Source organism: Lepus europaeus, chromosome 17 (assembly GCF_033115175.1).
Source record: "Lepus europaeus isolate LE1 chromosome 17, mLepTim1.pri, whole genome shotgun sequence".
In the NCBI taxonomy this organism is placed as follows: Eukaryota; Metazoa; Chordata; class Mammalia; order Lagomorpha; family Leporidae; genus Lepus; species Lepus europaeus.
In genome coordinates, this window is record NC_084843.1 from 25,725,541 (window position 1) to 25,750,101 (window position 24,561).

General features: G+C 53.5%; 1 protein-coding gene across 4 annotated transcripts in view; it reads left to right on the forward strand.

Annotated features, from left to right (window-relative positions):
• SH3PXD2A (SH3 and PX domains 2A) overlaps positions 1–24,561 on the forward strand; it is a 225,065-nt gene that overhangs the window by 29,653 nt on the left and 170,851 nt on the right. For all 4 annotated transcript variants that reach the window (XM_062214614.1, XM_062214615.1, XM_062214611.1 and 1 more), the window contains exon 2: positions 23,934–24,014. In XM_062214614.1, coding sequence (XP_062070598.1) covers positions 23,934–24,014 — 81 coding nt within the window. The remainder of the gene's footprint in view (positions 1–23,933; positions 24,015–24,561) is intronic.

Sequence of the window (24,561 nt, forward strand, 5' to 3'; positions counted from 1 at the left end):
CTCCTGTGCAAGGAACCGGATTCCTCCCTTGATCACTTCCATGTTCGCTGCTTCTCCCCGGCTCCTGCCCAACCTGGAAAATGCCCTTCCCCTTGGCCCCCCCGCCCCTCCAGGACACACCTCCTATTTACCCTCGTGGTGACCGTGCCAACCCCTTGCCGCCCTCGTGAAAGCATTGCCCATGATCTCCCCTGAGCATGTACTAAGTGCCTACTGTGTGCCAGGTATTGTAGCAGGTACATGGATTCCTAGGTGAACTGCAATAAGTACATGCCCAGAGAGGAAGCAGCATACAGACTGGCTGGGCTGCCCAGTGAGTGGCCAGAGCTAGAGCCACATGAGTGCACGTGCAGCGATGGACTGAGGTCAGCATCCACTGGAAAGGGCCAGGAAGGCAGCTCTGCAGAGCTGGAAGGAGAGGAAGGGTGTTCTGGGCAGAGGGGTGGACATTTGGCAAAAGCCCAGCAGTGGGAGGGAGGGAGGGGCTTCAGGATCTTCAGCATAACCCGGGGAAGTCGGTTTCCCGGTACCGTTGGGATGCCTGTTTTACAGGTGGTCAAAGTGAGATCCAGGATGGCCTTTCCTCCCGAACTTAGCGCCGGCCTCACTTTGCTGGCAGACCCTGAACCTAAGGGAGGCCAAGGTTGCCGCCAGGTTCTAGAGTGTGCTCGGGGCTGGGTTATCCACACCGTGGGAGGCGCAGGTGTGGAGCCTGACAGACCTGGGCAGCCATCTGGGTTTGCATCCATCAGACCTTAGGCACATCTCAGAACCTCCTAGGCAGAAGAATTCTTACTTTCAAAATGGGGGTGACAATACCACCGGTGTCGCTTCCATGCCCAGCATGCCGTGGGCCTGAGCACATGTGGGTGTGTTTATTAACTAGGTTTCATGAATCTCTTAATTTACAAGAAGGTTTCTTGTTTTATGAGAAAACTTGCTGATGATTTATTTTTCTACAGAAAGCTCCTCTCGTGGCTTGTAAAATAAAGCAGTGTATTACCTACAGCTCTGTTTCACCCAGGAGTACAGCTGCTGTTAGCTTCAGACAGAACCAAGCTAAGCTAAACCCGGCAAGAGGAAGGGTCTCCAGGGCTGTGCCACGGGGCTCTGTCCTGTGTCTCTGACCCAAAGTGTGCGTGAGTGACCTGGGTGGGATTTTCACGTCATCCTACTCACGTTTATGAGTGACACAGGGAGGAAGGGGAGAGAATGCCTCAGATAACAAGCCTGCTTGCACACTGCCTTGAAGATGATTGGAATTGGACAGGCACAGCTGCCATGGGTTTTGAATGAAAGGAAATTAAGGAAAGCAATTCCATCTATGTCACCAGCAGCAGCAGCAGCAGCAGCAGGTCGGGACTTTGTGGACGTGGAGTGAAACTGGCGTGCCCAGGAGCTCTGCCGCGGCTAGCAGTGCAGGTGGCTCCCCACCGAATTCACGCTTCTTTGAGCACATTTGCAGAAGCTGGGGACTCAGAAAGCCTAGAGAGAGGGAGGAGGTGAGAAGGTTTCTGTCCTGTCCCCCCCGTCTGCCTACACCTGCCTGACAGGTGGGGCTTGGATTCAGCTCCTGGTACAGCTATGGCCAGAGGATGTAGGGTAGCAGGAGGGCAGCCTGGGTGCTGGAGGACACAGGACTCATGGCAGGAAGTGACAGGAGGAGATGCCAGAGAGCCACTCACTGGATTCCGGCTCACGTGGCATCCCTGCTGGCCTGAGTCTGCTCCTCTCCAGGCACATGATGGTTTGGGTCCACCCAGAAATCTGTAGCATCGGACGTGATACCTGGAACACAGTAGGCACTTAATAAATGCTTGTTGGGTGAATGCAAGAAGATCAAGTGAAATGGTAGACATCTCATGCTCTTCACAAGGAAGCGAGTTCTCATCCCAGGATTCCTGGTGAGGCTGCCGTTGGTGTCAATGAGGGGAATGGAGTCAGGGCCTGGGGGTGGAAGAGTGTGGACAGTCAGCCCCCCCGACACGGGCAGCCTGATCTTGGGGTTGCCAAATGTTTGCTTGATACCCACGGCCTGCTCCAGAACCTGGGCACTGCTGGGCCAAGGTCACAAAGCCTGTGTTGACCAAGCTGGACACGAAGACCACGCTCCAACTTCAGATCCCCATCCCCTCAGCTGACCCAGCCTCTGAGCTGGAAGCCGGCGTCACCTGCAGTCAGGCCTGAGCCTGGCCTGCTGCAGCGTACCTCTGGAGGAAGAGCCCCCAGCCACACAAATGCCCAGAGCACAGAAGATGTCAGGAGCGGGGGTGGTGGACACCCAGCCGCCCTCTCCCCTGTCCTCCCATCTTAAAGACAAGGAGACTGAGCCCCAAAGGGGTGCGGATTGGCCAAGTCCGCCAACAGGATGGAACTCCAGGGCTGCCCTCTCTCCCTGTTGGCCTCCGGGCTCTCCTCTGATCTCTGGAGAATCCCGCAGGAGGGAGGGCTGCCAGTCCCGTGGAGCGGGTGTGTGAGAGGAGACCCAGGGGGTGCCCGGTCAGATGTATCCCATGGGGCTTCTGGCTTTCAAAACAGCCTGGCACAGGGCAAGCCTGCCTGCTTCATCCTGGGGCTGAGGCACAGGGCAAGCCTGCCTGCCTCATCCTGGGGCTGAGAAGTGGTCCCCAGCGGTAGGGAACAGCAGGAGGGAGCACCCCCGTGGGGGCAGAAATGTAGATGCTGAGACCCGCCCCCTGCTCACCCCCCTCCTTCCCTCAACTCAGCCACCTCTGCTGGCTCCTCCACACCTCCCACTCCTGGGGGCTCACTGAGCTCCCTCGGACTTTCCAAGAACAGTGATCATGACATGAGGTCCTGTTGCAAGGTTTGGGTCCAAGTTCTACTGAGTTCTGACTGTGTGACCTTAGGCAAACCACCTACCGTCTCTGGACCTCAGTTCAACATTCCCGGGATTTGTGTAGGTTTACCCGAGCTTGGTGATATGTGGCTACCTCCAGCATATGGAACTTGTTTGCATGGCTTCTGTGCCTTCCTCAGATGCCCTGAAATTGTGGTGCCAGCTAGCGTGATGCTCCCAGTACTGTCCGGGCCAGACCCCGTAAAAGTGGGGCTGAGCTCTGTCCTGAGTGAGAAATGACACCTTCTTGGATGAAGCCAGTGCTGCCTCAAGGAGTGTGTAAGCCCTAGAAGGGCGGGAATCTGCGCCTTGCTCTTCCCACTGCAGGTGTGGCACAGAGTCCCTGTTTGCAACCCAGGACCACCTTGCTTTGGGGGATGGTGGCAGTCTTTGTTCGGAGGAGTCTCAGAACAGTTTGATGTACCGCGCCTAGGCGTCCTTGACCCAGGAACTTGATAAATGTGTGTGAGTGTGGTCCCCAAGAGTAGGGTCTAGCAGCATGGGTCGGAGAGAGTTTGCCTCTCTCATTTGACTGTGCTCAGCCAAAGACTTCCTTACAGACCTCACCTCCCTCCCGCTGCGGCTAAGAAGTAGCCATTTCTTTGTTATTCCCTCAGTGCTGGGTCTCACCAAACTGGAGTGCTTTTGGCAGTTGGAAGGGAGAGAAATAATGTCTTGTGGCTCTGCTTTGGCTTTTTTTCCGGTTACACGAGAGGCTGTTTCTTTTCCCAGGTGCATGTGCAGGTGAATGGCCGCCTATGTTCTTGATCCATCTTTCATGTATCGGTTGGGTGGGACAGCTCGGCACTCTGGATGGAAAGGCGTGCTCCCTAGGGAGAGGGGTGCTCGCTCAGGGGATTGGCGGTGTGGAGGTCGCTTTCCTTTTGGGCTGGGAAGAGCTGCCCTGCACTTGTTCTGAGCTTTCTGAGGTTCTGCTGTTAACAGGTATAGAAACGCCACTCCTCCACGCCCCCCCCCCCCCCCCCGCCCAAGGCTGAGCTTGTCTAATTGGATAGCTGGGCTGGGGACTTGGTGTTGGACTCACAGGTGCTTGAATTCGGGGAGTTGGGGAGCCTTGGTCGACACCAGGGGAAGAACGTGCGTGCACACAGCTGTGAGAGAGCTATGGCGTTTCTGCAGGGGGCTTGGCGACTGGGAGCTGTACCTGCACGGAAGCACCCTCTTTTTGCTCGGCGTGTGTATTCTACCAAAAGCAAGTTTACTAAAGTGGCCTTTGTGTACCATGTACAGAATGTCCAGAAATCAAGTGTCTGTTGCCCAAGAGGAATAATTATGCAAAGAAATCAAATGAGAAGTTTGAAATGAAGGAAACAATAGCAGCTCTCCCGCTTGTGTGTGGAGCCTGCCAGTGGAGGCTGTGAAGACAGGAGATGTCTGCCTCTCTGGGCACCACCACCGGCACCAGAAGTCCCAGGAAATCCAGACAGAATCTACTAGTTGGGGCTGGCATTGTGGCACATCAGATTGAGCCACCACCTGCGACATAGGCATCCCACTGGTTGGAGTCCCAGCTGCTCCGCTTCTGATCCAGCTTCCTGCCAACGCACCTGGGAAGGCAATGGAAGGTGGCTCAAGAGGTTAGACCCCTGCCAGCCATGTGGGAGACATAGATGGAGTTCCTGCTTCCTAGCTTGGGCCTGGGCCAGCCCTGGCCATGAGTAAGCCAGTGGATGAAAGATATCTCCTCTCTCTCTCTCTCTCTCTCTCTTTCTCTCTCTCTCTCCTTTCCCCCCTCCCCAACTCTGCCTTTCAAATAGAATTTTTTTAAAAGAACCCGCTAGCATGCATTGTGCATTTTCTGTGGGCCAGGCGTGTGCTCAGCATTTTCATGCATTCTCCCATTTAATCCTCTGTCAGACCTTCCAAGGCGCGTCCTCCGATATTACCCTCACTTTATAGATGAGGAAGTGGAGGTTCAAAGAAATTAGGATGTTTGTCCTAGATCTTACACCTCAGGAGAGGTGGAGCTAGTACCCAAGTCTATTTGGCACCACTCCTTGGGCTTCCCTATCTTTTCTCCCCAGGCCAGACCCCTTGGTTAATGCCGGAGGGAGATTCCACTTGGCCCGTAGATGGCAGGGGCCCCCGCGTTCTGGCCTAGTGCCCAGCCCCAGCCTGGGAAGACAGGGCTGGGAGGGGCAGCCCTTATTCGCAGCTTCAGCATGAGGGCTATAGCTCACGCCTTTCCCTGCATGGGCCTGGGTGTGAGCAAGGGTGTGGGGAGGGGGCCGCTCTCTGGAGGTGGGTGCTGGCCAAGTGAAACAGGCTGAGGTCAGAGGGCGGGGGCCGTCCTCCCCGAGGGAATGGTTGGATGACGTGACTTTGGGGGCCCCAAGGGGAGGGAGGCTGGCGGTGCATTTCTCCTCTCCCCCCGAGCCTCAGCCCGCTGAGGGATTGGGGAGTTGGGGCGGGAAGCCTGACCAGATGTAGCCCCTGGCAGGCTGCCCTGGCCCCTGCACGGGGCTCTTCTGCAGCTGGCCTGGCACGTCCCTCCGCCCTCCCCAGGAGGAACTGGGAGCAAATGATGTCCAGGAGTTAGCAGAGAATAGGGTCCCCTCCGGCCACATGGCAGGAGGGGGCAGGGAGAAGCAGGCTGGGGGCTCAGTACCCGGCCCCTCATTCCACTGGCTCCATGTTTTGAGCCAAGCTTGGGAGAGGGAGGGGAGATTTGAAAGGTTTGCTCTCAGATGCAGTGCCTGGGAGTGAATGGAGCATGCGATCCAGTCTGACTTCTAGCGCCTCGTCCCTCTCCTCTTCCAGAGGCGCTGCCACTCTCGCTGTGCTGAGGGCCTCAAGGGCTCAGCCACTCCTGGAACTGTCCAGGCGTGAGCAGGTGAAGCCTCCTGTGCACTACCAGGACCCAGGGTTCCCCTTCCCCACTCCAGCACTGAGATCTGTGTCTCGGTGGCTCCCTGATCGTGATCCACCTGGGACGCCTGAGCCTTTGGGTGGGATTTCTCAACCTCCAGAGCCCCTTCCTCTGTCTGGGACCCCTTGGCCACCTGCATTCCCGCGTCCCCGCCGTCGTGCCTGCCCTCGGCTCCTTCTGTCCCCTTCAGCCTGGTTTCCTCCTCCTTGGGTCCTTGGGGCTCCCTCCACTGCTCTTTCCTTTCGCTCTAGTCCCAGGCTCTGCCGCCCGAGAAACACTTCAGCTGACCTCGAGCCCCTGCCTCTTCCTCCTCCTCCCGCCACCTCCTCTCTTCCACCTGTCGTCTCCTCACACCTTGAGCCAGGACTGGCCACTCACCTGCTGGAGCTCCAGGCCGCAGCATCTACCCCCCACCCTCCCCCAGCTGCCCCTGCTGTAGCTCAGGCTCCTTCATACATGCTCCCCCACCCCAGCCTGTGTCTGTGCCTTATCTTCTGCCTGGGACACCCCTGCCCACCGCCCCCCATCGCCACAATGCTTGCCTCTCCACCCAGCCACCTTCCTCATCTCTCGCCCTCACCTTTCTGCAACATCACCCTCTCCAAGAAGCCTTCTGCTGGGCTTTGCATGTGGTCGGTCCCCTCTGAAGCTCATGTTGGCATTTGACTGCCACTCGGAGAGGAGGTTAGGTGTTCAGCAGGACCCGTGCCTTCTCCTGGAGTGGGTTAGTGGTCAGGACAGTGGATTGTTCTACAGTGAGGCTGCCCCTCCTGTTTTGGGTGCTCCCCCGCCCGCACGCCTGTCCACGTGGTGCAGTGCAACCAAGAAGCCCTCCCCAGAAGCCGCCGTCACGCTTTTAGAACTCTGAGCCAAAGTAAACTTGGTTCCTTTATAAATGGTCCAGTCTCAGGTATTCTGTTACAGCAACAGCGAATGGTCTGAGACGGCCTCCCAGCTCAGCCCCGTGTCTGGTGCATAACCCAGCGTGCACCAAGCACTCCATACTTATTGACTGGACTGAACGGGACTTTATCAGTCAAGTAGCAAGGCATTGCTGAGGATCTACCCCATGCCCAGCGTCACTACATACAGTAGGGAAGACGGGGTGGAGGTGGGGTCGGATACTTGCTTTCAAGGATATTATGGCCCAGTTGAGGACAGTTCTGGACATGTGCCAAGTGGGCAGTCCTGGTCTCCAGTGTCAAGGGGGGTGCTGTGCTTACAGATGCCTGGGAATGGGGAGAAGACTGGTCAGAGAGGAAGGCCCTGGGAGACCTGGACCCCACAAGGTGGGGGCGGGATCTGATGGGAGGAGGCTGGGCCAGACTCCGGGCCGGGCTGTGACCACAGGAAGAGCAGGTTTCCAGAGCAGCGATGGCCCCGGTCATGGGCAGCGTCGGAACAGGGCTCACGGATTTTAAGTGCAGTTTCTCTATTTTGGAAGCCAAACAGGAGCTGATGGTGTTCCCAGTTTTGCTGCTTGATTGGGAAATTTTGACTGCATGCCAGAGTCTGCCGAGGCCAGCGAACTCTCTAGGCAGAGAGCTTGGCGTTTCAGGCATCCGTTCTTGGTGGAAGAGAACCCGGCTTCTTCATGCTGTGCCTGGAAGAGCGGGCGTGTTCTCTTAAGTCTGGTGTTTTCCTTGACCAGCCAGGTATCTCAGCTGTGTACTGCACTGGTGGCTGACAGCCTGGGGGTTGCAGAGGACCAGTTTCCCTCCAGGCTTGGTGGATATGATCCAGTCCCTACCCACATCAGCGTGCTGTGCACCTGCTGCAGGGGCAGAGGGAGCACCCAGGGCTGAGGCAATCCCGGGAGGCTTCTAGGAGGCAGTGAGTCTTGATTGGTACTTGATAGAGTGAGACAGACTGAGAAGACTTAAGATTTATTTATTTGAAAGGCAGAGTAAAGGAGAAGGAGAGACAGAAAGAGAGCTCTTCCTTCTGCTGGATCACTACAAATGCTTGCAAATGCTAGGACTGGGCCAGGTCGAAGCCAGAAGTCAAGAACTCCATCTGGGTCTCTCACTTGGGTGGCAGGAACCCGAGTCCCTGGGCCGTTATCTGCTGCCTCCTAGGTGCATTAGCAGGAAGCTGGATCAGAAGAAGAGGCAGGACCCCTCCCCAGGCACTCCGGTACAGGGTGTGGGTGTTCCAGACAGTGGCTTAACACTCTGCACCACAATGCCCGCCCCTTCTAATTTTTAATAACAGCTGTGTTGAGCTACAATTCACATGACACACACGCATCGATTTAAAGTCCATAACTCAGAGAATTTTTGTTTATTCACAGATATGTGCAACTATCCCCCACAGGCAGTTTGAGAACATTCTCAGCATCTACAAAAGATACCCCATGAGCGGTCACTTCCTGTTTCCCCAGCGCCAGCACTGCCATTTCGAGGCGGCCGCTCATCCACGCTGCCTCTCCAGACCTGCTGGTTCTGGAATCGCGTGTACAGACAGTCCCTGACTATGGTGCAACCTCCAATTCTCTGACTTTATGATGCTGCGGAGGCATACCTGTTCAACAGTTCTGCTTTTTCACTTTCAGTACAGCTTTCAGTAGATTACATGAGATGATCAACACTGTCAGAAAATGGGCCAACGTGTTTGCAGCATGTATAAGGAGGCCGGGCTAAGCTGTGATGTGCAGGTTAGGTGTTTTAAATGTACTTTTTTTTTTTTTTTGTCTTTCCAATGAGAGATTTTATTGTTTACATTAAATGTACTTTTTTTTTTTTAAGTTGCCTTTATTGCAAGTTTAGAAGTTTCAGAAAGCTCCTTTGCCTTCCACCCAAAGAATTCATAATGGTATACAGCAGCACAAATTCATTTTAAAAGAACATTAAAGAGATGGTATCCTCAGACATTAGTCCAACTTCTAAGAAGTAGTTCAATCCTGAGATAGAGTTGATAGAGTTCCAGTATTAATAAGGTTGCCTTAACCACCAGAATTTATAGCTTAGTTCGTCCACTTAAGACCAAGGAAAAGTTACAACCCCTCCAAGGGAAACACTGTTCCCTGTTGGGATGCTAAGTCCAAGGGCCATAGAGCATTTGATCAATCCTTAAAGGTCCTTCACATCCAAAAGGGGTTCTGCTTACAGTCATATGGTCACAAAGGATGACCCTGGATGAGTCCCAAAATTTTCTACTTGACATGTTGAATTCTTTTCCACTGGCCCTCGAGATGTTTCTCCAGATGCACTATCATTACTTTCTACTTCTTTTGATGTAAAGGTAAAAGAAAGCTTTCTTTGGATAGAACATGATATTGGGACGTGACCTCTGACATTTAGAAATACTGAACTCTCAGTGAGAATACCCCATAGGCGTTCAGTCTTCTTCACCGCGAGCAGACACAGAAGCAGGAGGAGCCCTCCCAGCACATTAAAGATCTTCATGGCTTCCAGATCTTGAGCCAGAGTGTCATGGGAAGCAGGAAATCCTAAATGTACTTTCAACTTAAGATGTTTTCCGTCAAGAGGGCTTTCTGGATGGAACGATACCATATGTATTCCTTGGGCTCTGGCTTCTTTCAGTTAATACAGTAATGTTCTCAAGGTTGATCCATGTTACAGCATATGTCTGTGCTTCCTTCCTTTTCATGGCTAAATAATACTCCTTTGTTGGGAGATATCACATTTTTTTTCTGTCCATTCATCAGTTGGTGGATCTCTCACTTTTTTTTTAAAATTTTTTTTTGACAGGCAGAGTTAGACAGTGAGAGAGAGAGACACAGAGAGAAAGGTCTTCCTTTTTCTGTTGGTTCACCCCCGAAGTGGCCGCTACGGCCAGCACATTGCGGCTGGCACGCTGCCAGGAGCCAGGTGATTCCTCTAGGTCTCCCATGTGAGTGCAGGGGCCCAAGCACTTGGGCCATCTTCCACTGCCCTCCCGGGCCATAGCAGAGAGCGGCACTGGAAGAGGAGCAACCGGGACAGAATCTGGTGCCCCAACCGGGACTAGAACCCGGGGTGCTGGTGCCGCAGGCGGAGGATTAGCCTAGTGAGCCACGACGCCGGCCGATCTCTCACTTTTGTTCCCATTTTCTGGTTAATAGAATGCTGCTATGAACATTTGCCTATGAGTTTTTGTGTGGATGTGAGTTTTCATTCTTCTTGAGTGGAGACCTTAAGACTGGAGTTGTTGAATCATGAGGCAACCCTACACTTATCCAGGGGAGGAACTGATAAACTATTTCCAAAGTGGCTGAACTATTCACATTCCCCAAGCAATGTGGGAAGGTTACATCTTCGCCAGCACTTGTTATCTGATTATAGCCATCCTAGTGGGTGTGCTGTGGGATTTTGTGGTGGTCTGATTTTTTTTAAAAGATTTATTTATTTATTTGAAAGGCAAAGTTACAGAGAGGCAGAGGCAGAGAAAGAGGGAGAGAAGGAGAGAGAGAGAGAGAAGGAGAGAGAGAGAGAGGTCTTCCATCAGCTTGTTCACTCCCCAGATGGCCGCAACAGCCAGAGCTGCGCCTGTTTGAAGCCAAGAGCCAGGAGCTTCTTCCCAGTCTCCCACATGGGTGCAGGGGCCCAAGCACTTGGGCCATCTTCCATTGCTTTCCCAGGCATGCTAGCAGGGAGTTGGATCAGAATTGGAGCAGCCAGGACTCGAACTGGTTCCCAGATGGGATGCCAAACTGCAGAAGGTGGGTTTACCCGCTATGCCACAGGTTGGCCCCAGTGGTTTGATTTGCATTTCTGTGATGAGCATTTTTACATGTGCTCATTGGTCATTTTTTTTATTTTTATTTTTATTTTTTTTTTGACAGGCAGAGTGGACAGTGAGAGAGAGAGACAGAAAAAAAGGTCTTCCATTTGTCGTTGGTTCACCCTCCAATGGCTGCCGCGGCCGGCGCGTTGCGGCTGGCGCACCGCACTGATCCGAAGCCAGGAGCCAGGTGCTTTTCCTGGTCTCCCATGTGGTGCAGGGCCCAAGCACTTGAGCCATCCTCCACTGCACTCCCGGGCCACAGCTGGCCTGGAAGAGGGGCAACCGGGACAGAATCCGGCGCCCCGACCAGGACTAGAACCCAGTGTGCCGGCGCCGCAGGCAGAGGATTAGCCTATTGAGCCACGCGCCGGCCTATTTGTATATTATATATCTTTTCTGGAGAAAGGTCTACTCAGAACCTTTGCCCATTTTTAAGCTATGTGGTTTTTTGTTTGTTATTGAGTTGTAAGGGTTCTTTTAAATGCACACACACATATTTAAGGTGTAAATGTGATGTGTGTGTGTATAGTGAATTGATTACTATAGGCATGCTAATTAACATAACCAACTCCTTCATAATTATCTGTGTGTGTATAGTGAAAGCACCTGGCATCTAGTCTTACAGCAAGTTTCCACTATTTTAATACAGACTGAACTATTTTTTTAATGTTTATGTTCATCTACCTAAAAGAGAGAATATACTTCCATCCACTGGCTTACCCCCCAAATGACCACAACAGCTAGGGCTGGGCCAAGCTGAAGGCAGGAGCCTGGAACTTCATGTGGATCTCCCACATGGATGGCAGTGGCCCAAGCACCAGAGCCATCATTGTTGCTCTCCAGGACATATGATTAGGAAGCTGGATTGGAATCGGTGTAGACTCAGATTGGCACTCTGATATGGGATGCGGGCGTCCTGAGAAGTGGCATCACCCGCGGCACCACAACACCTTCCCCCAATTCAGCATTGTTAACCACCGTCTTCGAGATGTACATGAGCGTCTAAAATTATTCATCCCACAGAACCGTAACTTTGCACCCTTTGGCCAACGTACCCCTGGTGTCCTGCACATCCCTACCCCTCGTAACCACTTGCCACTTCTCTGTATTTGACTTTTTTAGATTCCTTGTACAAATGAGACCATGCGATGTTCTTCCTGTGTCAGGCTGATTTTGCTTAGCATGGTTGTCTTCCAGGTTCAGCCACATTGTCACGAGGGGCAAGCGCTCCTTCTTCCCTAAGGCTGAATAGTATTCCACTGCATACATAACACGATTTCAAATAGCTTTTTGTGTTGTCTAGATATAAGTCCTTTATCCATCATATAATTTGAAAATATTTTCTCCCATTCTGTGTATTATCTTTTTACTCTATTGCTAATGTCATTTGGAATACAAAAGTTTTTACTTTTTATGAAATTCAGTTTTTCTATTTTTCTTTGTTATGCTTTTGGTATCAGATCTTAGAAACCAGCTCTGTGGCACAATTGGTTAAAGCCCTGTCCTGGGGCCGGTGCCACGGCTCAATAGACTAATCCTCCGCCTGCGGCACCGGCACACCGGGTTCTAGTCCCTGGTGGGGCACCAGATACTGTCCCGGTTGCTCCTCTTCCAGTCCAGCTCTCTGCTATGGCCCGGGAGTGCAGTGGAGAATGGCCCAAGTGCTTGGGCCCTGTGCCCGCATGGGAGACCAGGAGAAGCACCTGGCTCCTGACTTCGGATCAGCGTGGTGCACCGACCACAGCACGCCAGCCGCAGCGGCCACTGGGGGATGCCTTGCGTGTGGCTCCCCAGGTAAGCTCCAGGACAGCGGCTCCTGGCTAGCATACCGCTTAGCTGGTGCTCAGGCCGTGTTTGTTGAGAGCGAGAAAACTTCCTTTTGCTTAGGAAGCTGCATTCTCAGTGGGTTTTGATAGAAACAATGAAAGTCTCTCTGGGGCCATCGAGCTGGCAGTTGGAGGGCTGAGCAGGAAGGGGTCTTCCAGCAACACTGCAGACAGGTGGCCGCTCCTCCCCTGCCCCGTCATTCCATCGCTTCTCAGGACTGCCCCTCCGTCCCTGGCCAGGGCTGTGGTTCGGAGGTTCTGCCTGACAAACACCCACTTCCCTCTGACAGGTACTCATCACCGCGGCCTTCCTATTGGTGTACCTGGATTTGAACTCCGCATCTTGTAGTCCCTGAGATATCAGAACCCAGCTACTAAGGGTCCCCTGGACACCTCCTTTGGCCTGAGCACCTCTTGTTCTTCCGCTGTTCCTCCTGGCACTGAGCAGGGGTAGGCTCTGACCCACCATCACACTGATGTAGGCCCGTGGCCTGGGGGCAGACAGGGGCTGCCAAAGACAGCCCAGGCACAGCCGTGGCTCAGAACTAACGAGCCCAGGTCTCCTTGTTTTCTTTTCCCCGTTTGAGCTGATGAATTCCAAAACTGGAGGCAGAACTTTGAGAAAAAGCTCCAAGTACAAACTCTAATTAGACCTCTTGAAGGCAGAGCTGGGTCCTTATACTACACATTATACTATTTCTTTCCATTTACAGAGGTTGGGTTTTCTTTTCCCCCCTTTCAGCCAGTGCAGTGGGCTTTTTAGTGCTGGTCTAGTTTAGCAGTTCTCCACCTTGTGACAATCCAGAGAGTCACCCTGGAACCTCTTAAAGCAACCAGGGCCCACCCCACCTTCCAAGATTCTGATGCAAGACGTGGGGCAGGGCCTGGGCAGTGGTGCTTTTAAAGCACTCCAGGTGATTGTAACGTGCAGCCGGGTTGTAGACCTTGGCTTCCAGAGCTCAGCACTGAACCTGAAATTCCCTCCAGCCCCACAAAATGAGCTAATGTTGGATGCCAGCACGGCAGTCAGGAGCTGGCAGGAGCTGGGGACAGGCTAAGAGGAGAGAGTTGTTTTCTAAGGTGGAAATCTCGTATTAAATTATGAAAGCTATGCATATCCCAAAGGAAGGAAACAATGCAGAAACGTGTAAAATAGGAAGTGAACCTGTTTGCCTGTTTATCCTCTCTCTGTCCCGCTTCCCCTCAATAACCACCATTTCCAGTTCCTTGTATTTTTCTTTCTTTTAATTTACTTATTTGAGAAGCTTTGAAAGCTCCCATTCAATGGTTCTCTCCCCAAATGGCCGCAACAGCCAGGGCGAGGTCAGGCCGAAGCCAGGAGCCAGGAGCTTCTTCTGGATTTCCCACATGAGTGGCAGGGGCCCAAATACTTGGGCCATCTTCTGCTGCTTTCTTGGTGCACTAACAGGGAGCTGGATGGGAATTGGAGCAGATGGGACTTGAACTGACACTCATATGGGATTGGCAGCATTGCAGGCAGCAGCTTAACCCACTGTGTCACAATGCTGGTCCTTGTGTTTTTGTTTTTACTGTGCAAATACACAAATCCACAGTACATATATACCCCACAATAAATGTAATCACCTCGTATGCATACTGCTTGGTAATCTGTTTTTTTCTTTTTCTCACTATATTGAGGATATTTTCCCATAACAATATAGAAAGATCCACTTTACCTTTAACAGACGCATAAACCATAATTTATTTTACCTTTTAAAATGTCAGTTGGTATTGGCACTGTGGCTTAGTAGACTAAGCCTCCACCTGTAGTGTTGGCATCCCATATGGGTGCCAGTTTGTATTCGGCTGCTCCTCTTCCTAAAAGCTCTCTGCTTATGGCCTGGGAAAGCAGTGGAAGATGGCCCAAGTGCTTGGGCCCCTGCACCCATGTGGGAGACCTGGAAGAAGTTCCTGTCTCTTGGCTTTGGATTGGCGTAACTCCAGTCGTCTCGGACATTTGGGGAATGAACCAGCAGATGGAAGACTTTTCTCTCTCTGTCTCTCCCCTCTCTATCTGTAACTCTACCTCTCAAATAAATAAATTAAGAATCTAAAATATATATATTTATATATGCCAGTTAACATTTCATGTTATTTTTTGAGGCCATGGACATCTTCATATACATTCACACAGCACACATATACATAACACACGTGTACACATGCATACACTTCTGTGAATAAATTCTTGGGAGTCAAAGGGAATGCAAGTTTTGGGATAGAAATTGCTGAAATAGAGTGCCTGGCTTCGAGTCCCAGTTCTGCTCCCAATTCCAGTTCCCTGCTAATGTACACCATGGTAAGCAGCAAATGATGACTCAAACATTAGAGTTCCTGCTCCCCATCTAGGAGACCTGGACTGAATTCCTGGCGCCTGGATTCAGCCAGGCTCAGCCCTGGCTGCTGTGGCCCTTTGAGGAGTGAACCAGTGGAGTGGAGATCTTCGTCTGCCCCACCCCACCTCCTTTATCTCTCTACCTTTCAAATGAATAAAATAAAAAAGCAATTGCCGAAGTGCTCTCTGGAAAGACTGTTTCCGTCTGCGCCAGGCTGCAGAATCCCTCGGGCAGCTCTCTGCTCTGCCAGAAGTCGAGCTCTGCTGAGCACAGCGCGGGGGAAGGCGCGAGCGTTTCGGAGGTGGCGAGGAAGTGGTGGGGTCACTTCCCCTGCAGGCCTCTGACCTTCCCTGGCTGCTGTGTTGCCCAGGAACAGGAAGCCGAGCTGTGGGTGTTGACCTTCGCCGTGCTCTCCAGGGTGTGACTATGGAGTGGGGCCCGCTCGCAGGATGTGCGTGTCAGGGTCAGCAGGCCTGGGGCACTCGTGGAGCTGGGAGTGTGTGGAGCGAGAGGCCCCTGTTTGCCTCTCGGTGGGTTGTTTCGAAGCCCCTGGGAAGCCCAGGCACGTAATTCTTTGGATGGCTCAGCAGGGGCCACGTTTGTTTAAAGTGTCCAGGACTGTAGCTCCTGAATGTCACTATACGTCCAGACTTTCCCCCTTAGTTTGTCATGGGGCGAGCCTCGCCCCCAGCCGGGCACCCTGCCACCCTCTCAGGGCTCCTGGGCATTACCCAAGACGTCGCTGGGCCTCTCCACTCGAGCACCTGCTGGTTCAAGGTAGTCACACGCGTTTGCTCTCAGCGGCTGGCGTGGGGCCAGAGGGTGGTGGCCGGGTCGGTGGCAGGAAGTACAAAGGTCCAGGCACGCACCTTCGTGTGCTCTGTGGAGTGTACAGTGGATGCCAGGCCCAGAAGTCTCAAAACCCAAGTTTGTTTCTCTCCAGATATGGGGCTAGTTGGTCCCCCCCGAATCTTTTAGGAAATTCAACTAAAAATTCTTAAAGCACAAAAGCCCGTGCCAGGCGCCTTGAAGGGGAAGGGCAGAGCGACAAGTCAGGTTTACGGAGCACCTGACGTCTCCCAGGAGCTTGCTTGTTCTCTCCTCACATTCTCATTCACCGTCTCAGGGAGGCAGGTGTTCCTCTCCCATTTTGTGGGTGCAGAAAGAGCAGCAAGTTAGGGAGCAGATCTGATAGGTTTTAAACGATGCAGCACAAGGCAGGCTCCCCATCCTGGGCTCCTCCTCACCTGCTGCGTGGGCAGCGTCTGGCCTGACTCACGGATACCACACATGAAGCAACCAGTGGGCGGAGCAGCACGCTGGGCCTCCAGGGCAGACCCTGATGGCAGGACCTGTCTTATTCCAGGCCCTCTGGTGTGGTCATCAAAGAGGACGAAGTGGCCCAGCTCTGGAGTCAATGGCCACGTTCCAGTCTGAGCTTTGTCACTTGCTCTGGCTGGGAGCTTGGGTAGATCAGTTACCCCTGTAGGCCTTGGTCTCTTCACTTGTGAACTGGGGACAACGAGAGTCCTTTCTTCTTAGAACTACGGTAAAGAGATGAGCTCATCTGAACAGAGTTCTCAGCAATGCCTGGAACATAAATCCTCGTGTTCCTGTTACTGCTGATGTGCGCATAAGCAAAGGCTGGCAAGAGGGGGCCCTTGATGCTGCTCTTCTGCATCTGGGGATCCTAAGGACAGAGCTTTGACAGCAGGGCCTTCCTTTTACGTCAGTGCAGGTTTGTGAATCCTGGGAGCTGCTAGCTCATACACTCATTTCCCTCTCCAGGAAACATGAGTAAAGAAAGAGCCCCCGACCCCGGAGGAGCCGCCCGCAGCACACCCATCCTTTGTTTTCCAGGCCCTGGGCAGCCAGGTTATTTTTCGCTTTTCTGCTTCCTCAGGCCAGGCTTCTTAGTGATTCCACCACTGCTTTGCGTGTGTGTATGTGTGCACGAGTGTGTGTATGCATGCACGAGTGTGTGTATGTGTGCACAAGTGTGTGTATGCGTGCACAAGTGTGCATCCCGCTTCTGCTCCCTTCCTATTTCTGTTTCCAGTGTCAAGTCACTCCCTCCCCCATCCTGAGTGTCTGAAGAGCTGACGTCCATTAGGTACTGGGTGCTTCTTGTGTGCCAAGCCCTGTGCTAAGCACCCCAGGCACAGGTGTGTCACCACACTGAATGGGCAGCTAAGGAAACCCGGACACGGACAGGCTGAGACACTGGGCCAAGTCCGCACAGCAGGGAAGTTCCTCTGGTCCCCTCTGGGGCTCGCTCACTCAGCACCCCACTGCTCTGTCTCATACCATTCTGATCCTTGCTTGATTGGTCAGCATGAGCCTTGCCGCCTCTGTCCAGCTGTGAGGGCTTGGAGGTCAGGGACTTGGCCTCATCTTCTCTTTGGCTTGGCACAAAACCAGGTGCCATTAGCGCCCACCTGATACTTGCTGGTTGCTTTGCTTCCTCACTCGTTTACTGATGGGGTCGTGCGGGGAGTTAGGATGCCATGGTTGCCTTCAGGGAGCTTCTGTTCTAATGAAGGGGTAACACACAGAGCCCCCAAGTGAGGTACCTACTCTTGCCCTCTTTTTCCTGAGTCTTACGTGGAGGCACTTAAGTGATATGAAGGCTTCCTCCAGGCCCTTTCACCTGCTCATTCCCCGCAAGATGTAATAGTGGATGACCCGGATTCCCGGACACAAAGGCAGGCCCTGAGCTGGGTGGGTCTGGCCATGCACTCTTGCAGGATGCTTGATGTAGTGCGCAGTCTGCTGACTGACTCGTTTTCCTTCTCTCTCTGTTTCCCCCAGAAGAGGGCCCATTCAGCCGGTCTGCAGTGGCCCTGCTGTGCCTTCACCTGGCACACACCCCATCGCTCCCAGAACCTTTCTGGGGTTCGCTCCTGCTGCGTTTGCTGTGACTGCTGTGTGGGCAGGAGGTCCAGAGAGGGCCTGGAGGAGGGTGGGCTGCAGCCTAGGATTCTGCGCCCTGGTCATTAGCCCTGCGGTCAGCCTGAGGGTAGAGGGGCCGTGTTTCCCCAGGTCTGCAGCATCCTCTCCCTCCGGAGCCTGGGCACAAGCAGCCCCTGGAAGAGGAGTTGGAGTCTGAGCAGGGCCACAGCCGGAGAGCTCAAAGCTTGAGCTGGGTGGCCACAGACTATGGAGCTTGCTTTGGGGCTGGCAAAGACCATTGCACCAAGCTGGATGTGTTTGTATTCTGCCCCTTGGCCTCTGGGGATTGACTTCTAGGGCTGGGGGTTGGAGGGGACACAGTCCCCAAGTGTCTTCTCATCGCCTTGCTGGATCTTCCCTCTCTGAGTAGCCTGAGCCTGGCAGGCCTCCTGTGAGCCTCAAGGGAGAAGAGAGGACAGAGTGTGCTAATAGGGAGGGAGAGGGACTGGCACAGCAGGTGTCAAACATTGGGTTTGCCGGTGATTAGTAAACAAAAGCAGATCTAATGGTGAAAAGCAGGAGACAGCAGCCCAAACTTGTTAGCCTGGGGGGGGGGGCAGGTCAGGCACTAGGACTCTGGAGGCTTGCACTCAGCAGGCATCCACGTGGCCTGGAGAGGGGTCTGTCACATGGGTGCACCCAGCGAGCCACAGCTGGGAGGAGAGCAGGCAGGTGCCCAGTGTTTGCTGTGGCCACTTGCGATGGGAACAGCAGCCTGGGGGGTCCTCTGCCCTGCTAGGTGGTCTGGATCTAGAGGAAGAGCCTGGTCACAGTTGGGACACGCATGCCACCAGCTGCTGCGACAGAGCTTAGAAAATGGAGCACTTCGGAAGGCTAGGGCTGATCAGCATCTTAGATGGACTGCCATTAGCTTCTTAGGGAAGAACTTGGCATGAGGGGTTTTTCCAATGGGGAGCCAGGGTGGTGGTGATCATGTTCCCAAATGTGAACTCCCCATAAGCTACTGGATTGTGTTCATTCTGTTTTTTGGGACCTATCCTTCGGCAATGGGTCTCAGCCATGGGCATCCCTCCATCTCTGGACTCCAGAAGATTTGGGGACATTGATGAGCTGGTCCTGAGGAGTCCCTGTGACCTCAGGGACCCTAGAAAGTTCCCACATAGGGGGACAAGGTTCTGTGTGCCTTAGAATAGGGCAACTCTTTCTCTGATAGTTGCAGCCCTGTGCTCAGGTGCACAGTTAGTGGAGTGGACCATGGGCTGGAGTTCACCTGCACTTGTCCTCTTGGCCAGGCAACCTTTGGGCAGTGAACAACTCACCCAGCTATGTGCAGTGGGCCTAGATTGAGGCTGCCTGGTGGTGCGAGCAGGTGAAGGAAAATTGCCGCTGAGTTTCCACTTGGCCCCGGGCCCAGGAGCTGCTGGCTGTGGTCCAGGGAAAACAAGTCCTTCCTCAGTAAGCTGAGCCGCAGTGCCTTGGAGATATAAGGTTCCCTCCAGCCCCCAACTCTCTGCCGCTCGTATTTTCTGTCTACCAAAGGAGCGGCAGGTACTTACTGGCGCTTTCTAATTAAACATGAGGCAGGTCCTAGGGCCTCCCAGGAGTGAATGGGCTGCACATTTGCTAACTGGTCACAGCCCAGCTCTGACCATGGACGCCCTTCCACGGGAAGTGGCCCGAGCCTCACTCTTGGTGCTCTGCAGCTGAGCTGCCAGTCTCATCGGCTCCCAGGGATCTTCCTGTAGAGAGAAGCACAGTTCCCAGAGGACAGGAGCTCCCCACTGGGAAAGCAGGTTTGGGCGCCTCAGACGTTGCTGGGTCTCACAAGCCCAGCGCCTTACAGGCAGCCTGCTGAGGCCTTGGGATGGGTGGACTGCTCGGACGAGGCGTGAGGCTGCGTGTGCAGCCGGAGGGTCCATGGCTGTGTCCGGGGAGCCATTCCCTCCTCTGTGGAAGGCAAGCATGGCAGGGGGACAGAGACCCCCGTCTCCTCTTTGGGGCTGCCCTGGACAAGCTGGCGGCTTCACGGAGTCCTGTCATCTGCCCACAGGGCTGGGGGTGGGAAACGGAATCCGGGGGTTTTAAGTCCAGAAGGAAGGGAAACTCCACCCGGGAAACCTGATCCCAAGTGAAGTATTTGGAAGCAGGATGTTTAATTGCTAAGCCTTTCTTGAGCCCCAGCTGCCGGGTCACGCAGGCTCCGTAAACAGAGCTGGCTTCCTTGGCTGACCTCTGCCCTGTCCCCCTTCCCGGCACCTGCTCTGTCTCCGTGGTTTATCTCTGAACTTTCCAGTGCGGGTAGAGCCAGCTTACAGAGACTTGAGAAGCCCGGGCGTCAGGAGAGGGGTGGACTTGGGGGTATCAGCTGTTCCTCTGGAGTAGGAATCCAGGACGTTTGAGATTTGGAAGAAAGCAGAGGAGTCTTCTGCCAGGGTGAGAGCCAGGGGCCTGGACAGCGCCCTCCTGGCTCAGCTTTGTCTTCAGGGAGGCCCCTAACAAGAATTTAGACTGTCCAGAAGGGTAGGCTGGGGAGGAGGGGGCTCTGGCAAATTCCCCACGGGGGAATGCGGGCTCATCCCCTAGCCTCATGCCAGCGTCCCGCTCCTACCTGCTCAAGGCAGAGAAAATGGGGTGCAAGGTGTTCATGGGGGAGCTTTTTGCCAGACGAGTGAAGAAGCAGGGCCATGTCCTGGTTGGGTGACTGTGACTGACAAGGGTGCCCCAGCAGCTCTGTCACCCCTTCCCTCCGGCTTGTTCTCCAGAGGACCTGCCTGTGGTGTGGATGCACATCAAGAGTTGACAGAAATGACTTGCTGTGAATTTTCAATAATTTTGAAGAGTGAAAGGCTAAGGACTTGTCCAAGTGGGTCATGCTCTGATGACGCCTGGCATAACCCTAGGCGGGGACTCAGGAGGTCCTGGCTCTCCTCCCAGCTCTGCCACCAGCAAGTGAGCGCCCCGTACCATGAAGACATTAGGCCTGGTAGCCCTGAAGGCCATGTCCACTGTGTAAAGGAGGAGTCCGGGGGTCTGAGAGGCCGGGCTGAGCTCTTAAGGCCAGTAAAGAGGGTGCCGAGAGTGACTCCAGCCCTTGCTCCTTGTCCCTTGGCTGTGCCCCTTCTTTGCCAATCCCCAGCCTGGGCCCTGGGTCCCTGCACTGTGCAGGGAGACACCCCCTGGATCCTCCCAGCTACCATGAGGGAGGCTGTGAGCCTGTGATGAATTCTCCCTGGGAGGTGAAGGGAAACCCTTAATTACCAGGGAGGATGGGGGTGGGTGCTAAGCCTCAGTTAAGCTCTTCCTCTGGGCCCTGCTTGGCTGGCTCAGGAGAAAGGCCCCTGTCTGAGGCCCAGCAGGCAAGGGCAGGCCCACCCGCCCTGGGGAGGGCTAGGCTACTTGGGGCTGCCTCGCCTTCAGCGGCTAGAGCAGAGGTCAGGGAGGCAGCACCTGGTTCAAAAACAGCATCTGGCTCCTGCACAGGGACTGTGGGAAGCAGAGGTGAGCGTTAGGGAGAAGGAGCTGGGGACCGCGGAGGGAACGGGGTGGGCTGCGATACCCTGCGGAAGTCCCGGGGTATGCGGGTCTCTTCTGTGGCAGGCTGGTTTTGTAGCATTGTTGCCCGTTAACTTCTGTGTGGGCCCCCAAGTTCTGACAACTGCTGGTCTCAGGCTCTCAGACCTGCCTTTTCTCCCTCGTGTTTCTCCCCGTGCCTTCCCCAGCAGGAAGAGACCTTTCAGGCCGCCTAAAGCTCCATTCAAAAAGGTGTTATTGGGTCCTGATCGAATATTTATATTTAAATAGCCACACTCCTAAATGTGCATGTGGGGAGATAGCCCAGTGCCCTGGTGTGAATGTCTCCTCCAACACACAGCTGAGCTTTCATTGCCGGCGTGGGCATGTGGTGCAGAGGTCAAGTTGCTACTTGGGATGCCCATACCCCAGATCAGACCTGGCCACTCTGCTTCCAGTCCAGCTTCACTAATGCCACCACGGCAGGCAGCAGGTGATGGCCAGTCAGGTCCCTGCCACTTGGGTTGAGTTCCAGGCTCCCGGTATTGGGCTGGCCCAGCCTTGGCTGTTGTGGGCATTTAGGGGATGGACAAGATGGGGGATCCTTCTCTGTCTATGTCTCTTTGCCTTTCAAATAAAAATTAACGAAATGTCGTAGCCATTGTATCAGTATTAAGAGATGGGCCTTTCAGAGGGGGTGGGGCCAGGAGGGCTCTGTCCTCATGACTGGGTTGGTGCCGTGATGGTAGCAGTGGGTTTCTTTTCTTTATTCTTTATTTATTTATTTGAAAGGCAGAGTGACAGATCAAGAGGAGTGACAGAGAGAAAGAGAGCTTCCATCCACTGGTTCACTCTCCAGATGGCTGCAAGAGCCAGGTGTGGACCAGGCCAAGGCCAGGTGCCTGGAACTCCATCCAGGTCTCTCACGTGGGTGGCAGCGGTCCAAGTACTTGGGCCGCCGTCTGTTGCTTTCCCAGGCACGTTCGCAGGGAGCAGAGCAGATGGGACTTGGACCAGCACTCACGTGGGATGCCAGTGTTTGCAGGTGGTGGTTTAACCTCCTGTGCCACAATGCCGGCCCAGCAGTGGTTTCTGATAAAAGGATGACTTTGGCCCCGTTTCCCATCTCTGTCGCCCTGCTTGCTTGCGCTTCTGCCTTGTGCCATGGAGTGTCCTTTGCCAGAAGCCAGCACTGTGTTCTTGGACTTCTCCGCCTGCAGAACCATGAGCCGGCTGGCCTTCTGTTGTTTGTAACTTTAGTCTCTGGTATTCTGTTATCGCAGCAGAAATGGACTAAGACATACAGTGTGGTGAAGAGCACAGGAGTAACTCAACAGACCTGGGTTCAAGTCCTTTGCTTGTTTATTTGCTGTGTGATCCTGAGCAAATCACTTAGCTTTTCTGAATCTCTCTTCCTGTACAGTATGGGGCTGACAGTGGCAGCTGCCTCACTGGGCTGAGATTAAATGAGCATTTAATACACACGCATGTTTTGCCCTCTGCCGGCATGCAGTAACATTGAGTTACCTAAACATTCTGCAACATTTAGTGATCTAAGTGGTTTTGCAATTTGTTCTACGAGATATATGTTTACATGGGTGCGAAGCAAAGCCAGGTGCATCCATATTTATTGTAATAATAGCAGTTTATTTTTTACTTGTAAGAATAGGAATGGCCTTTTGCTTTATCTTCTTCCTGGTCAGGATCACCTGTCATGAGTGCCCATCTCTGGAAGGCCACAGAAGGTCCTGTTTGCTTAGCTTTTTTTTTTTTTTTTTAAAGATTATTTATTTTATCTGAAAGGCAGAGTTACAGAGAGAGAGTGAGAGAGACAGAGAGAGAAATCTTCTGTCCTCTGGTTCCCTCCCCAAATGGCCACAGTGGCTGAAGCTGGGCTGATTTGAAGCCAGGAGCCAGGAGCTTCTTCGAGGTCCCACATGCAGGTACAAGGGCCTAAGCACTTGGGCCATCTCCCACTGCTTTCCCAGGCCACAGCAGGGATGCTGGATTGGAAGTGGAGCATCAAAGACTTGAACTAGGATGCCAGGGCCGCAGCTGGAGGCTTAACCTACTGTACCACAGCACTGGCCCCGGTGGCCTGGTTCTGAAACTCCTTCATCGTGAGGCACCCAGAGAGAAGCGTCTTGCAGTCCTCTGAGAGCCAGCATCTCCTGCAAGTGTGCTTCCCGTCCAGGGGGCCAGCTTGGTGTTCCCCGCAGCAGAGTGCTTGCTGAACACCTGCTGTGGGCCAGGCACTGCGTGAGCCTCAGAGATATGGAGATGACCCTACGTCTCTGACATGTGTGCGGCCACCTGAAGTCGCTGAGGTCTGCGGCCCAACTGCAGAACATGGCAGGTGTTGAAGGTGTAGCTGTCTCAGTCCCCCAATCGCAGGCCTACATAAGCGGGATTTCAGAAGAGAGCCCAGGTGCCTGCAGTTTTGGAAGGCCCCTCTTGGAGCCTCCTTCACTCTAATGGTTGAGAACCAATGGAAATTAGCTATCCAAATAATAATAATAATGACCTCAGTTTTATCCTCATTATATACAAGACATACACATGAAAAGAATAAAATTAAAACCACTTGTTTTAATCCTCAGATTCTCATCCTTAGCATTATATTGAATGCCCTTCTAGGGGTGTGTATGTGTGTATGTATGTGTGTGTTTAGACTTATGTTGTAGTATCCATATGGTATCTGGCACTGCACCATGCCATGGGAACAGATAAGACAAGAAAAACAATGGCCCTGGCCCAGGAGCCCCCACAGTTATGTTAATGATGCCTTGTACAGTGTGAAGCCCAGCCTTGGCCAACTGCTCACCTGCCCTTTTTTTGTTCTTCCACAGGTATACATCATCAATGTCACCTGGTCTGACTCCACCTCCCAGACCATCTACCGGCGGTACAGCAAGTTCTTTGACCTGCAGGTGAGTTGGCCGGAGCTGGGGTGGTGGCCTGTGTCTCTCTGGAGGGCTGACCAGTCTCTCACCTAGAGAGCCCTCATCGGAGTTCTCAGGGTCAGAAGTGAGGCTGGAGCAGAGGGGCAGCGGAGGCACCCTTAACTGTAAATGTGACTGCTCCTGGTCTTGGGTTTTGCAGACAGACCCTCTGGGCTTTGTTGGCTTCCTGGGGTGGTCTTCAAAGTCAGGCTTTGTCACCGTCCTTTGCCTTTGGGGGTGGGGAGTGCCAGCAGTGGTGGAGAGGCAGGAAGATGGCTGTGGGTGTCATGTGGCTGAGCAGACACCAGTCTATAAACATCTAGGGTGAGACACAAGCCGCTGTACCATGGCAGGCAAAGAAAAGCAAACATGCAGACAAGACTGAAACAGAAATAAGCAGTTTCTTGAACTACAGACACAAACTGGGCATACCACTGCGTCTGTCTAACCAAATAAGGCTCTTGCCACCCAGTGTGTGCATATGTGTAGAAGGTAGGGGTCTAATACACGTAGGCGTGTTCACACGGGGGTGGTC